The 15,980-nt window shown below is 41.8% G+C and overlaps 2 protein-coding genes across 2 annotated transcripts; both read left to right on the plus strand.

Annotated features, from left to right (window-relative positions):
* The first annotated feature begins 2,169 nt into the window (after nt 1-2,169).
* On the plus strand, nt 2,170-4,360 carry LOC127301507 (tetraspanin-8). The gene is made up of 2 exons (XM_051331764.2): nt 2,170-2,818; nt 3,771-4,360. The coding sequence occupies exons 1-2, from the start codon at nt 2,315-2,317 to the stop codon at nt 4,077-4,079; spliced, it is 813 nt and encodes a 270-aa protein (XP_051187724.1). The 5' UTR covers nt 2,170-2,314; the 3' UTR covers nt 4,080-4,360.
* Nucleotides 4,361-12,323: 7,963 nt separating this feature from the next.
* On the plus strand, nt 12,324-15,698 carry LOC139831716 (uncharacterized). Its single transcript, XM_071821039.1, has 2 exons — nt 12,324-13,509; nt 15,640-15,698. Exons 1-2 carry the CDS (start codon nt 12,324-12,326, stop codon nt 15,696-15,698), a joined length of 1,245 nt encoding a protein of 414 aa, XP_071677140.1.
* The last annotated feature ends 282 nt before the right edge of the window (nt 15,699-15,980 follow it).

The following is a 15,980-nucleotide window of genomic DNA, read 5'->3' on the forward strand; positions in this document are numbered from 1 at the left end:
GAATTAAATAGCCACATCCTTTTGAACCAAAAAAGAAAATACGAAGAAAGAAAATGAAACATCACCAGACACAGGGCAGGAAGGAGCCGGTCAATAGGATTGCGTCTGCAGAAAAACATGATATCAATTGTCAAAAAATCAACAACAAAAAATCGCATGTACATCTCGACAATCTATGAGTATTTTATTAAAGTTTTTTGAAAATCCGATATTTTTTTCATCAATATAAAAAGACAAAACATGGCTCACAAAAAACTTTATTTGTAACATCAAATTTTGTCTTCTTTACAAAGCCTAAACAACAAGTCGATTTTCATGGAAATGCTTTGTGCGCATGACCCGCATGTAGCAAAGATGTACGAGTAAATTTTTCGTTTTAAATATTTTGACATTTCAAAATGTCCAAAGATGCATTTCAAAATAAAGGGAGCATATGCACCCAAGAGGCAAATCATCACTCTCATAGTATAATTATTTTATACACGGATCCGGATGGTTTCCGCCGATATGATGATATCCGACCTGTTAGGCATGGGTATTAAGAACTTATTACACCTGCAGATTTTATGGGGTGGATATCCGCTAACTCATGTAGTGGGTACTGGTAGAGGTTTAGCCTAATGTATATTCAATGGTATCTAGCTGACATGTGGTATCCACGTGTGACTGAGACATGAGATTTTTACGTAGGTCTATCTCCCCTCTTCTTCTATATATGATATTCCTACCCATTGTCCATATAATTATTCCTGCAGAAATATTGTTGTAGTGAAATGTTGTTTATATTGCTGCTGAAATGCTTGTACAGTGCCGAAATGATGCTCAAGTGCTCAAATGCTGCAGAAATGTTGTGATGTTGATGTACATAGTGCGTAAACCCATGGATTCCATGGATACCAGGATATTCAGTGGTTTCTAAGTTGGGCGACATCCATGCCAATGAATAACTTTGAGAGCGAGGCACGTCCGCACGGTGGGGTTTATGGATGTGGATATGGTTTTGGTTTTGGTATATTTGTCCAAAGTCGATCCGTTGCCATCCTTAGAAAGAAGAGTGCAGTAGATAGGAATACGAATTTTTGGAGCGCGGGCTACATGGAGTTTTTTTTCTTCTAAAATGGTAGTTTTGAAGTTTCAAAAAAATGGACAAAACTTATAGATGTGGAAATAAAGTAATATACCAACACGAAAAAATCTCACCTCGAAATACAAAAATATTTTGTCAGCTTTGTGTAGTTAAAATTTAAGGTAATTTAGGTTCAAATTTTGTGTTGGTGGATTACATCATCATCTATGTCTAGAATTTCTTTCAGAACTTTTAAAATGTTATAATCATATTTTCAGATCTCAAAAAGTAAATAGCCTCATGACATCCCAAGTCCGAACCGAATTTTCATATAAGATACTATTTACTACTTGTATAGTACTTACGCAGAATAGTATTCCCTCCGATCCATATTAATTATCTCTAATATAGATGTATAGATACACATTTTAGTTCTAGATACACATATACTAGCGACAAGAAATATGAATCGGAGGAACTAACTCCTACATACAATACCCACCTTAAATTCTTGAAATGTGTTGGAGAGAAAACCTCTTGGTGAGACTGACGGCGGGACGACAACTTATTGTGTACTTCCTCTTTTTTTTGCGGAACTATTATGTACTTCCTCTGTAAGCCGTAACAAACCAAAATGGCTTGCTAAAAGGGTTTTACATATTTGTTTGTACACGGCATGTGTGATTTGGTAGATCCTAGTTTTCTTTTCTTCAGCGCGTCGAAAAATGTGTGTTAACACTTCGTTGTCAACATGTCGTTACCAAGTTGAAAACATCTTGCGATCAACGGAGAGCGACCCGAAACGCGTCATCCGATCGAGCAGCAATCAATCCCCCAAATAGCCACATCCTTTTGAGCTCATCGGAACCTGAACAAAGAAAATTTGAAACATAACCAGACACGAGGCAGGAGGGCTCGGTCAATACGCTTGCGTGTGCAGACCTGGGCAGGCAGTCGCGCGGTCAATAGCTTCTGTGCCCAGGATCGAACCACCGCGCCACCTTTCCGTCGCACACGAAAAGCCCAAGAACTTTCCGCTCTCCCTCCCACGGCCCAATGAATCCCCCACGCGCACAATCCCATCTACAAATACCACGTCCACGGCCACATCTCCCTCAACCCACCGTGCCACTTCCCCTACCCCCACCCCAAAAACTTTCGAAAACCGCCGTTCCAAACTCCAAGAAACCAACCGTCGGCCAATCTCTCCAAGAAACCAACCGCACCGCCGCCGCCGGCACCTTCACGATGGTGCGTCTGAGCAACACGATGATCGGCGTCCTGAACGCGATCACCTTCCTCCTGTCGGTCCCGATCCTCGCCGGCGGCATCTGGCTGCGCCAGCGCGCCGACGGCACGGAGTGCGAGCGGTACCTGGCGGCGCCGATCATCGCGGTGGGGGTCTTCCTCATGCTGGTCTCCATCGCGGGGCTCGTCGGCGCGTGCTGCCGCGTGACCTGCCTCCTCTGGTTCTACCTCGTCGCCATGTTCCTCCTCATCGTCGTCCTTCTCGGCTTCACCGTCTTCGCCTTCGTGGTCACCAACAAGGGCGCCGGGGACGCCGTGTCCGACCGCGGGATCAGGGAGTACAGGCTCGGGGACTACTCCAACTGGCTGCAGAAGCGGGTCGAGAGCAGCAAGAACTGGAACAAGATCAGGGGCTGCCTCGCCGACTCCAAGGTCTGCAGGTCCCTCGAGGACAAGCAGGACACGCTCAGCCGCTTCCTCCGCAACGACGTCTCGCCCATCCAGGTAACCGCTCCATCCACCACCATTTAATTACTTCCAAAAAGAAAAAAACTGTTCTCACTTTGCATCATCTTATAATTGGCCATTAATTTCATATATCTTCTGAAGATAGTCGTACCGCTAACATAGAAAAGGTACACTTAATTTGCCGTGTATTACTTGTTGTCATGTTTTCTCTTATAAATATGAGTGGTATTTATTTCCACGTGTTGCCTATGCGTTCGCGAAGATATTTCTGACGATCAAGCAGGAGGATAAGATAGTTCCTAGTGCCAAAGTCAACAATGTAGTTCCAGAAATTGTAGTTGCTCAACTTGTTTAGGGGTGACGTTTACGTGTACGTACGGGTGAGCCTGAGGTAGACATCATTCATCGATTTTATGGCAGAACTTATATCTACTCTGACTTTTTTCCTTTTGAAACTTCTAGTCTGCTAGACTTGCTTATGTCCATACGATTAGTCATGGCCCCGACTCCATTTTTTGCACATAACAGTAGCATGCATGGTTACAAGGTAAAATATCACATTGCTGAATCAAAAACAAAAGTACAGGTCTGGGTTTTGAATACCTACTAGTGTTCGATTTGATACTATCTTCACAATCTCCAATGGGGATGACTCGTGAGCACATGGTATTATCAACGGATTACTCCTTATTTAGTGTTTTTTTTCCTTCGTCGCAAAGCAATCCTCTGGGCAGCTGGATTGCTTTCAACTCTTTCCATATCCTTTGACCGTTGCAATATTTAATGGTTAGGATACATATCACCAAACTTGTTGACTAGTTAGGCTCACAGTATTCAACCGGTCCGTGCCCGAATATTTTCTTTCATTAAAAAATGAGGACTGGATCACTGAAACCTAATAATCATTATTTTCTTGAATGGGTGAAATTAAATTAGCATCCTTGTGTTGCGACCGAGGCTGACCATTTCTCCCTTCCTCTGTGTGCAGTCCGGTTGCTGCAAGCCTCCGGCCAGCTGCGGCTTCACCTTCTCCAACAGCACGCAGTGGACCGGCACCTCGAACTCGACGGACCCGGACTGCGCCACGTGGGGCAACGACGCGGCCACGCTCTGCTACGGCTGCCAGTCGTGCAAGGCCGGCGTGGTGGCCACGGTGAGGCGGGACTGGAAGCGTATCGCCATCCTCAACATCATCTTCCTCGTCTTCATCATCATCGTCTACTCGGTCGGCTGCTGCGCTTTCAGGAACAACCGCAGGGACCATCACAACGGCTACAAGCAGGGCGGATACGCTTGATCGGTCTGAGCCTCGGCTTGGCCTGGCCAGTGACCGTCTGTCAGGGTCACTTGTGTCGCCTTCTTTGATGCGAGTCATTACCATTTACTATATCTCTAGGTTGGCCTGGTCTAGCTTTGTACAGACGAGATTACTCTGTGTTCTGATCATCTATATTAGCTAGGTAGTGTCTACTGTATGATCAGGAGGAGGGTTGTATATGCTGTTCTTTGATATGACAGACCATTATATATGTACCTAGTACCTGGCGTAATTTATTTATATATTACTTTCTTGCAAAATTTTCAAGTTATTTCCACCTTAATTTGTTCAAGATTTCTCTTCAAATTTCGCTTGACACAGTATTCTGCAAATCTGCACCAGATCGTGTTCTTTCGACATTTCAGTATTTCTGATGGTTGATGAAATCATTTGTTTTGATTTGATGGTCTATTGCTCGTTGGATCTTTGGACAGCAGCAGCGTGTTGTGTAGTTACGTTTATTATTAAAATTCGTCTTTGAGCCTATTTTCCCTGAATTGTGATGGCATGTATGCTTTCGCAAGATCTGTGTCACGTACGCTTTCTTTGTTCTCCAGCGTGTACTTACCTCAAGTGTCATCATCGGAAACAAACCTACCTCAAGCTGATCAGCCAATTACCGTCCTTTCTTGTTCAGATATTTGCTGCTATCGGCAACTTAGCACTTACATACAAAAGTAGCAGACAGATTTGCTGGCGTGCCTTCAATGTTTTGTTGACCAATTCTGCCATCCTTCCCATCGAAGTATTACTACAAGGGAAAGCTGTGGTGGATCATGGTTCATGAGAGAGGCAAGTCCAGCCTAACACAACCTCAAAGATATCCACCTCCTTTCACTTTCACTTGCAATAATGGTTATAGCAATAATAGTTATAGCTAGGCATGGCATCGCCTTCTTGTTGCCTTTTCTGTGTGACTCTTTCCTGTTAGACTACTGGCCCTGCTTGACATAGGTTTCAGTCCTTGCCAATTGGAAACCTCCATCATATATCTTCCATCTTGCATAAATCATCCTAGTAATTGCAGACAGCGATAGGTTCATGGCTTGTTGGGTCAGATATGCTCTGCAGATTGTGCATTGAGCAGACTGCCAGACCGTGTCTTTGATCATCTTACTATGGACAAGGACCCCAAATCACAAATATATATTCTACTTTATGTAGCTATCAGTAAAATGAAGTACATAAAACAACTGATGACGAATTCACAGGCCAGAAACTCATTTCAAAGTACTGCAATATCATTGGCATGTTGAAGTATTTTGCGCTTTCAGATAACAATGGTTCTGAAAGGTCAGTCTCACTCTCTATTTTAGTATTTTTACACCGATACTATCGTGCTCTACAATGCTCTAAGGATCAGTACAACGTATGGCCAGCCTCTCGCTCTTTACATCATCTGCTTTACCCCAAAGAGGTCTTTTACGGTGCAATTTACTAGTCACACATGCGAGTAGTATTGACTTATATCTACATCACCGGGTAGGAAATAAGGATCACGATTTGATTTGATTTATTATGGGCAAGTGTTGTCACAACTCATCCGATTTGATATGTCAATGCTACTCACACGTAGCTTGATCAAGCCACGTACATCAAAACAATATATATAATTTTTTATCGTACATTTTTCTTTCATTTTAGAGATAGCTCCCATAAAAAGAATTAAGAAACTCCAACAGGCGCTGCAAAATAAATTGCGCTAAACGTGGTTTGCAGCGTCTATTTTGGTCTTTCAGCGCCCCGCGGTTGTGGGCCGCTTCACTTGGCGCGCTAATTTTTTTGTACCAAACAATATCAAATAAAGTAGAAAAATAGACATAAAATAAAGTTCATATTAACATAGATAAGACTCAGTTCGGAATACAATGAAATATAAATACTCTAGCAACTACTAATTTAAAAATCGAAATCTGGCTCGTCCTCCGTCGAGAACTCCACCGGTGTCGATGAGAACATGTCGAGCTAGCGATCGTCGTTGTCGTCGATCGTCTGCAGGCTGGCAATCTACGCCTCGACGAACGCCTGGCAGCACACCTTGTCGGCCCTCCTCGTCGTGCAATCTGCCTTGTGCCATTGGGGTAAAGCTTTAACATATTTTAAACTTTTCAGTGCGGTAAAGCTTTTACATATTTTAAACTTTTCATTCACCGTTTGATAGAGGTAAACAAAAGCTAGTATTGGCACCCTCCATATAATTTTTCTTCTCTATGATGCTCCCTTGGTGGAGTCCACCTTTGACTCCCCCCCCCCCTTAGGGTTGGCCGGCCATGGGAGGTGGAGTCCCTCCAGGACTCCTCCTTCCTTAGTGATTCCTTCCGGACTTTTCTAGAACCTTCTAGAACCTTCCATAGAATCTTCCGGATCATTTTAAATCTTATAAAATGACTTCCTATATATGAATCTTATTCTCCGAACCATTCCGGAACTCCTCGTGATGTCCGGGATCCCATCCGGGACTTCGACAATACTTCGAACTCCATTCCATATTCAAGTTCTACCATTTCAACATCAAACCTTAAGTGTGTCACCCTACGGTTCGCGAACTATGCGGACATGGTTGAGTACTCTCTCTGACCAATAACCAATAGCGGGATCTGGAGATCCATAATGGCTCCCACATATTCAACGATGACTTCAGTGATCGAATGAACCATTCACATACTATACCAATTCCCTTTGTCACGCGATATTTTACTTGTCCGAGGTTTGATCATCGGTATCACTCTATACCTTGTTCAACCTCGTCTCCTGACAAGTACTCTTTACTCGTACCGTGGTATGTGGTCTCTTATGAACTTATTCATATGCTTGCAAGACATTAGATGACATTCCACCGAGAGGGCCCAGAGTATATCTATCCGTCATCGGGATGGACAAATCCCACTGTTGATCCATATGCCTCAACTCATACTTTCCGGATACTTAATCCCACCTTTATAACCACCCATTTACGCAGTGGCGTTTGATGTAATCAAAGTACCTTTCCGGTATAAGTGATTTACATGATCTCATGGTCATAAGGACTAGGTAACTATGTATCGAAAGCTTATAGCAAATAACTTAATAGCGTGATCTTATGCTACGCTTAATTGGGTGTGTCCATTACATCATTCATACAATGATATAACCTTGTTATTAATAACATCCAATGTTCATGATCATGAAACGATGATCATCTATTAATCAACAAGCTAGTTATACAAGAGGCTTACTAGGGACTCCTTGTTGTTCACATAACACACATGTATCAATGTTTCGGTTAATACAATTATAGCATGGTATGTAAACATTATCATAAACTCAAAGATATATTATAATAACCATTTTATTATTGCCTCTTGGGCATATCTCCAACAGTCTCCCACTTGCACTAGAGTCAATAATCTAGTTTACATTTGTAAAGATATAACACCTTGGCCTTCCGGTGCTTTATCATGTTTTGCTCACGAGAGAGGTTTTAGTCAACGGACCTGACATGCTCAGAACTGTATGTATTTTGCAATTCATTTGCGTCTTCACACATCACTTATTTTCCAAATGAGTCGGCATTAAAATATGTTTGTTCTTCTGGTGGAACCTTAATTCCTTGGTCTGAAATAAGTCACTAATATTGTCACACACAATATAGCTTCAGAGTTCTGACACTATCGGAACTACACCAAGTTCTCAAAGAACTTTTGACTTTAACATCCTCAGTCATTGTCAAAATAATGACATAATCTGCCTTCGTTTGTAGAATCCGTCACAACATTTAGAATTCATCTAAATCTAACATAGACAACTTCTATCTCATTGTGCTACCTTTTAAACAACACTTAGTCTAATTTGAGATTGAAATTTTATTTTCATATGTGACAAAACAAATATCGGTGCAACACCTTACAGTGATTTGTTTGTCATTTCTCCATACAAAACTATATATATATCCTTGGTTCTTCTTAAGTACTCAAGAATATTCTTTACTGTTTTTCAATGATCATCACATGAATCATTCTGGTATATGCTCCTAACTCTTTAGAGCACAGGACATCTGATTTTGTACATATTCTTCGTGATCTAAAATCACTCATGTGTTTGTACTCATTGAGTGTCAGATACACTTAAGTCTTGTTAAAACTTCACATGACAAGAACATTTTCTTAATATTTCTATATTGAACTATTTCAATATCCATTCTATGTACTTTGACTTAAACATATTATGTGTTTCAATCTATCTTCATAGATCTTGACACAAAATTTGTTTCAGTCCATATCCTTTCATTGAAGTTAATTTCTCAATGAAACATTTTAATCAAGTATATAATTACATCATTTATAACCAACTATATGTCATCTACATAAAGTATTATAAATATGTCTCAGCGCTCCCACTTAATTTCTTGCAAATGCAAGCCTCTTCATCGTCTCTGATGAAATCAAAAACTCTTTGACTATTTCATCTGGTGAAGATTCCAACTCCTTGATACTCACTTCATCCAATTGAAGTTTGTATACCTATCTAGTATTCTACGGACTAGCAAAACTCTTGGTTGTATCTTGTATACACCTTTAATACACACTTCTGATAAGTAATGTATTTTGCCATCCTACTATCATATCTCATAAAAGAAATATGTAGTGATTACTAGAATAATCCACATAGACTATACGCATTGCTACGGAAGATCTAATCTTATCATAGTCAACTCTTTGAACTTTATCGTAAACAACTTTTCGACAAGTCAAGCTTCTTCAAGGATATTTCATCCAAGTCCATCAATTTTATAGATCCATTTACTTTCAAAAAGTATTCATCTATCTTGGATTTCATGGCGTATAGCCATTTTAACGGAGTCAGGGCCCATCATAACTTCTTTGTTTGTAGTTGGTTTATCATTGTTCAAAATCAATCCTTTGTCCACAAATCATTTATTTGATCACAAAGTAAACCATACCTACAAGGTTTAATATGTACTTCGATCTCCATGGCTATAACACTTTGTAGTCATGGGAGCCATGATCGTCGTGGCCGCTTCCGGAACCAATTTCCGATGCTGCGCTACTCTGATCATTATGCTCAGGTTCATAAACCTTATCAAGTTCTATTGTCCTCCCACTCAAATACTTTGCTAGAAAACAATTTCTTGGAAATAAGCAAGTAACTTTAACAAACACTTTTGTCTTTTACTTCATAGTGGGAAGAATTCCCAATTCTGGGATAACAACAAAGACATTTATCCGATTTTGGTTTTAAATTTATTTACATATGCTATGCATACCAAAATTTAAGAAATGACTATTAGGGTTCATACCCATGCCATAACTCTTATGGTGTCATTTCAACGGATCATGATGATGCTCTATTTAGTGTAAAAAGCGATAGTCTCTAAAGCATAATCCACAAAAATATAATGGCTTCATTTTATCTCATCATTAATCCAACAAGGTTTGGATACGTCTTTCAGATACTTCATCATCACTATGATACTCCAAGAAACATGAGTTGTAGAACAACTTCATAACTCTCTTAGATGTTCGCTAAAACTCGTAATTCAAATATTTCCACCATGATCAAATCATAGATATTTGACTTTTCTATTACGATGATTTCCACTTCATGCTGAAATTTATTTGAATTCATTCAAATATTTCAAACTTCTTCCTTATCGAATATATCCACATATATATACTCAATTCATTGTTGGAAGTTTTCATGAAGTAGAAGAAAACTCCCGCACACAACTATGCCCAGTGAACCATATACATCATCATGTATGTTTCCACTAAGTTAGTTGCCTGTTCAAATCTTGGCCTATGAACGGTATTTCAGTCATTCCTTTTTAGAAGAGATTTGCAAGCGCCAAATGATTCAAAAATCAAATGACTCCAATAATCCATTTGCATGGAGTTTCTTCATGTGTTCCTCTCTAACATGACCTAAATGGCGGTTCCACAAATAAGTGGAATTCAAATCATTTGCCTTATGGCATTTTAGCGTCAGTGTTTATGTATGTGTGTTTCACCATTAAGATTTATAATAACTTATCCATCGTACATGGAGTAATGTCATAATTTGAAAAACTCTTTGTTTTCATTTGACCAGAGCAAAATAACAATTATTAAGTTCTGTATTGTAAATTCAAAGGGCTAGGTAGAATGCCAACGATAAACATAACATCACTTTATTATGTTCCAGACGTGCATTATTACCATATTCCTTATCAGTCACTTAGGCCATTGTATTCTTGTATTGCGTTGTTTTGTATGACACTTCATACCAACCAATATGGTACTAATACCCAAGAATTTCATTGTGTGACTTAACTAGGAATACAACCATAACATGTATATCATTTATATACACCTGAGCTAGACTTTCTAGTCTTTTCTTTCTTTTTGCCAATAATCTTTTGTAGTTTCTCTTTTAGCTTTCCTCATTATTCAGAAAAACACTTCATCTTTAATAACTTCTAAGTTTGTTGGTCAAATACCAATAACCTTGAGGTTCTTACTTTGAAGTTTATCATCATATGACAAGTGTTCTAGATTTCACTATTAGTAACTTTGTAATATGATGAACAATTTCACTCATAATTTTATCCATCAATTCATGAAGAATTTCTGAGACCATGTCTGTACATGCTAGGCTCGTAAATTTTAACCTTAGTATTCGCATGTGCAAATCTGGCTTGCACCCATTGTATGCACACGTAGAATCTATAACACCCGATCATCACGTGATGCTTCGAAACGACGAGTCTTAGCAACGGTGCATACTAAGGACGATCACTTCATGGATATGCGAATATCGTTAGTGCTCCAATAGTTGGAGGATTGGGACGCCTGGCGTCTTCAATCTTCATACATTCCCATAAAACTTATGAGTTTATGTAGTCTCACCAAATTATATTCTATCATCTTGTAATAAGGTCTTAGATATCACATATATCTCATACCTTGATTATTTCTGAAAACTAAATTTTCAGCTCCTTACTTTTCAAACAGATTTGAACTTCAAGTTTCACGGAGACAAGATAACTTTAGGTACTAATTGAAACCATAGCTCTTTGAATCAACAATGTGAGGTTTACTAAAAGTTTGCAATAGGACTTAATCATTTCTTGATTCTTTAACAATACGGTACCAGTCCGTAAAGTTTCTTATCAGATATTAACAGTATTTCTATCTCAATTATAAGACTAGCGCATGGTAGAAAACGGATGCCAATACTACAAAATTAATTCAAAATACTACTCAGACTATGTTCATGATAATCAGTTCATGTTTTAATCTAATTACTAATGAACTCCCACTTAATACAACATCCCTCATAGTTGTTAAGTGGTACACGATCCAAATCCACTACACCAAAACCGATCATCACGTGAGATGATGTAGCTTCAATGGTGAACATCAACATGTTGATCATATCATCCATATGACTCGTGTTCAACCTTTCAGTTTCCGTTGTCCCGAGGCCATGTCTGTACATGCTAGGCTCATCAAGCAAACCCAAGTATTCCGCGTGTGCAACATGGCTTACACCCGTTGTATGTGAACGTTGAGTCTATCACATCCGATCATCACGAGATGCTTCGAAACTCCGCCTATGTTGTCTCAACATAGCCGGTCCCAAGCCCGGGTAAAGGAGGAGGGTTGTGATAGGCGAGGCGAGCCAACGTAAAAAACCCAGCCACTCTTATGGAGATGAAACCCAAAGGAACCTCGTTGGGGCGTAACCCTCTTAGCGACGCGCCACATCGGAACCCGGGTGTGGTGTCAAATGGGCAAGGGCCGGGCCGTCACCCCTTGGTGGCGCGCCGTATCTTGATCTGGATACGGTGATAAGTGAGCAAGGGTCGGGTCGCCGCATCCTTAGGGGCGCGCTGCACCGATGCCCCGGTGTAGTGAAAAATGAGCAAGGGTCTCCACATTTGACTCGACGAGTGCGGAGGGCAAGGAAGTTAGCCGAGCCTAGGAGGATACGGGGCTTAGGTAGCTGGAACGTAGGGTTCCTGACGGGTAAGTTACGGGAGTTAGTTGATATAGTGGTGAGGAGGCGTGTTGATGTCCTATGTGTCCAAGAGACCAAATGGAAGGGACATAAGGCGAAGGAGGTGGAGGATACCGGTTTCAAGTTGTGGTACACGGGGACAACTTCAAACAAAAATGGAGTAGGCATCTTGGTCAATAAGAGCCTCAGGATGGAGTTGTGGACGTCAAGAGGCAAGGGGACCGGATGATCCTTGTCAAGCTGGTTGTTGGGGACTTAGTCCTCAATGTTATCAGCGCGTATGCCCCACAAGTAGGCCACAATGAGAGCACCAAGAGGGAGTTCTGGGAAGGTCTGGAGGACTTGGTTAGGAGGGTACCTATTGGTGAGAAGCTCTTCATAGGAGGAGACCTCAATGGTCATGTGGGTACATCTAACATAGGTTTTGAAAGGGTGCATGGGGGCTTTGGCTATGGCATCAGGAACCAAGAAGGAGAAGATGTCCTGAGCTTCGCTCTAGCCTATGACATGGTCGTAGCTAACACCCTCTTTAGGAAGAGAGAATCCCATCTAGTGACGTTCAGTAGTGGTCTACACTCTAGCCAGATTGATTTTGTCCTCTCTAGAAGAGAAGACAGACGCGCCTGCATTGATTGTAAGGTGATACCTGGAGAGAGTGTTGTCCCTCAACATAAGCTGGTGGTTGCTGACTTTCGCTTTAGGATCCGTGTCCAGCGGGGTAAGCGCGCCAAAGTCGCTAAAACAAAGTGGTGGAAGCTCAAGGGTGAGGCATCCCAGGCTTTCAGGGAGAGGGTTATTAAGGAGAGCCCTTGGGAGGAAGGAGGCGATGCAAACATGATGTGGACGAGTATGGCGACCTGCTTGCGGAAGGTCGCTGTAGAGGAGTTTGGGGTGACTAAGGGAAGTAGAAGGGAAGCTAAGGATACCTGGTGGTGGAACGATGAGGTCCAGAAGGTTATTAGGGAGAAAAGGAACTGTTTCAGATGCCTATATCTGGACAGGAGTGCAGCTAACATGGAGAAGTACAAGGTGGCGAAGAAGGCTGCAAAGCGGGCGGTGAGTGAAGCAAGGGGTCGGGCGTATGAGGACCTCTACCAACGTTTAAACACGAAGGAAGGCGAAAGGGACATCTATAAGATGGCCAAGTTTAGGGAGAGGAAGACGAGGGATGTCAACGAAGTCAAATGCATCAAGGACGGAGATGATCAGCTTCTTGTGAAGGATGAGGCGATCAAGCGTAGATGGCGGGAGTACTTTGACAACCTTTACAATGGAGAGGCTGAGAGCTCTACCATTGAGCTAGACGACTCCTTTGATGATACCAGTATGTGCTTTGTGCGACGTATCCAGGAGTCTGAGGTTAAGGAGGCGTTAAGGAGGATGAAAGGCGGCAAGGCGATGGGTCCTGATGGTATCCCCATCGAGGCGTGGAGAGGCCTTGGAGACGTAGCGATAGTATGGCTAACTAAGCTTTTCAACCTCATTTTTCGGTCAAACAAGATGCCCGAAGAATGGAGGCGGAGTATTTTAGTACCAATCTTCAAGAACAAGGGGGATGTTCAAAGTTGTACTAATTACCTGGGAATCAAGCTGATGAGCCATACTATGAAGCTATGGGAGAGAGTCATTGAGCACCGCTTAAGAAGGTTGACAAGCGTGACCAAAAACCAATTTGGTTTCATGCCTGGGAGGTCTACCATTGAAGCCATCTTCTTGGTACGAGAGCTGATGGAGAGATACAGGGAGCAAAAGAAGGACCTTCATATGGTGTTCATTGATTTGGAGAAGGCCTATGACAAGATACCTCGGAATGTCATGTGGTGGGCCTTGGAGAAACACAAAGTCCCAATAAAGTACATTACCCTCATCAAGGATATGTATGATAATGTTGTGACAAGTGTTCGAACAAGCGATGGCGACACTGATGACTTTCCAATTAGAATAGGGCTACACCAAGGGTCAGCTTTGAGCCCTTATCTTTTTGATTTGGTGATGGATGAGGTCACAAGGGATATACAAGGAGACATCCCATGGTGTATGCTCTTTGCGGATGATGTGGTGCTAGTCGATGATAGCCGAACGGGGGTTAATAGAAAGTTAGAGTTGTGGAGGCGAACTCTCGAATCGAAAGGTTTTAGGCTTAGTAGAACTAAAACTGAATACATGAGGTGCAGTTTCAGTTCTACTAGGCACGAGGAGGGAGAGGTTAGCCTTGATGGGCAGGTGGTACCGGAGAGAGACACTTTTCGATATTTGGGGTCCATGTTGCAGAAGGATGGCGATATCGATGAAGATGTGGGCCACCGAATCAAGGCTGGTTGGATGAAGTGGCGCCAAGCTTCTGGCGTACTCTGTGACAAGAGAGTGCCACAAAATCTAAAAGGCAGGTTTTATAGGATAGTTATCCGACCTGCGATGTTGTATGGCGCTGACTGTTGGCCAACGAAGAGATGACATATCCAACAGTTAATTGTAGCAGAGATGCGCATGCTGAGATGGATATGTGGCCACACAAGAAAAGATCGGGTACGGAACGACGATATACGGGAGAGAGTTGGAGTAGCACCGATTGAAGAGAAGCTGGTCCAACATCATCTCAGATGGTTTGGACATATCCAACGGAGGCCTCCGGAAGCGCCAGTGCATAGCGGACGGATAAAGCGTGATGAGAATGTTAAGAGGGGTCGTGGTAGACCAAACTTGACATGGGAGGAGTCCGTTAAGAGAGACCTGAAGGTTTGGAATATCGACAAAGTTTTAGCCATGGATAGGGGTGCGTGGAAGTTAGCTATCCACGTTCCGGAACCATGACTTGGCTTCAAGATCTTATGGGTTTCAACTCTAGCCTACCCTAACTTGTTTGGGACTGAAAGGCTTGGTTGTTGTTGTTGTTGTTGTTGTTGTACGATGCACCATTAGTATAAGGGAAAAAATAAAGAAGCTATTATAATAAAAGTTAAGCTCATTCACCAAAAAAAAGGAAGTTTAAGCTACAGAAGTTTCCTATGTTAGGTAGGCATTTTTTTTTTTGCACTTGCTATATATGCCCTTCGTTGAATAAATACTACTAATTTATTTGACAAGTATCGGTCAATATGAACCATCAGATATCCTAGCTCAAATGTTCATGTTTTATCATCCCTACCGTAAAAAGCCTCACCCCAAAACACTACATACAGACCGAAGATGATGGTGATAGCACTTAATACGCTGCACGGCAGAAAAAAAATACGGTTAACATCATCGACAAAAAAAGGAATTATCCACTGCACACAACAGGGTTTTCAGCGCTAGTTTATTTTACGAATCAAGTGAGTACATACATGCCAATATGGAGTTCTTCGTGAAGGAAGAGCATGGATAATATTGTCGTGAAGACTGCGCTCAGTGGTGTAAATATTGCTCTCTAAAGGGGACCCTTCACCGATATGCACCAAGATTGGAGAAAGAAGTTTGCTCCCCAGGTAAAAACACCCTACAAAAGTTTTTCGTGTCTTGAGTGGCTAAACTTATATGTCAATGCATATGCGGATTACAACAGGCGCATTTGGATGGAGCAGAACTTACACGCGCATTTGGATGGAGCAGAACTTCGTATAGGATGCAGGGGAGCTCCCAGATAGAAGCAAGCCTCCAGATTTCCATTTAGGGATTTCTATTTTCGTGCCCCCGGTTCCTTAGTTGTGCTCAGTTTTCCCCAGCTCCTTAGTTTTTCCTCAGTTTTCCCCAAGACCTTGTCTGAAACCATCACAGGTGCTGTAACGGCCGGTTGCCCGACGGTTGACCGTTATCTTCTGACTAGTGGGGCCACGTAGATCCCGCAAAGACACATCATACCATCCATATTTGTTTGACCGTAAGCATCGCTGTATCCCTGACCAA

Source organism: Lolium perenne, chromosome 5 (genome assembly GCF_019359855.2).
Source record: "Lolium perenne isolate Kyuss_39 chromosome 5, Kyuss_2.0, whole genome shotgun sequence".
Lineage (NCBI taxonomy): Eukaryota > Viridiplantae > Streptophyta > Magnoliopsida > Poales > Poaceae > Lolium > Lolium perenne.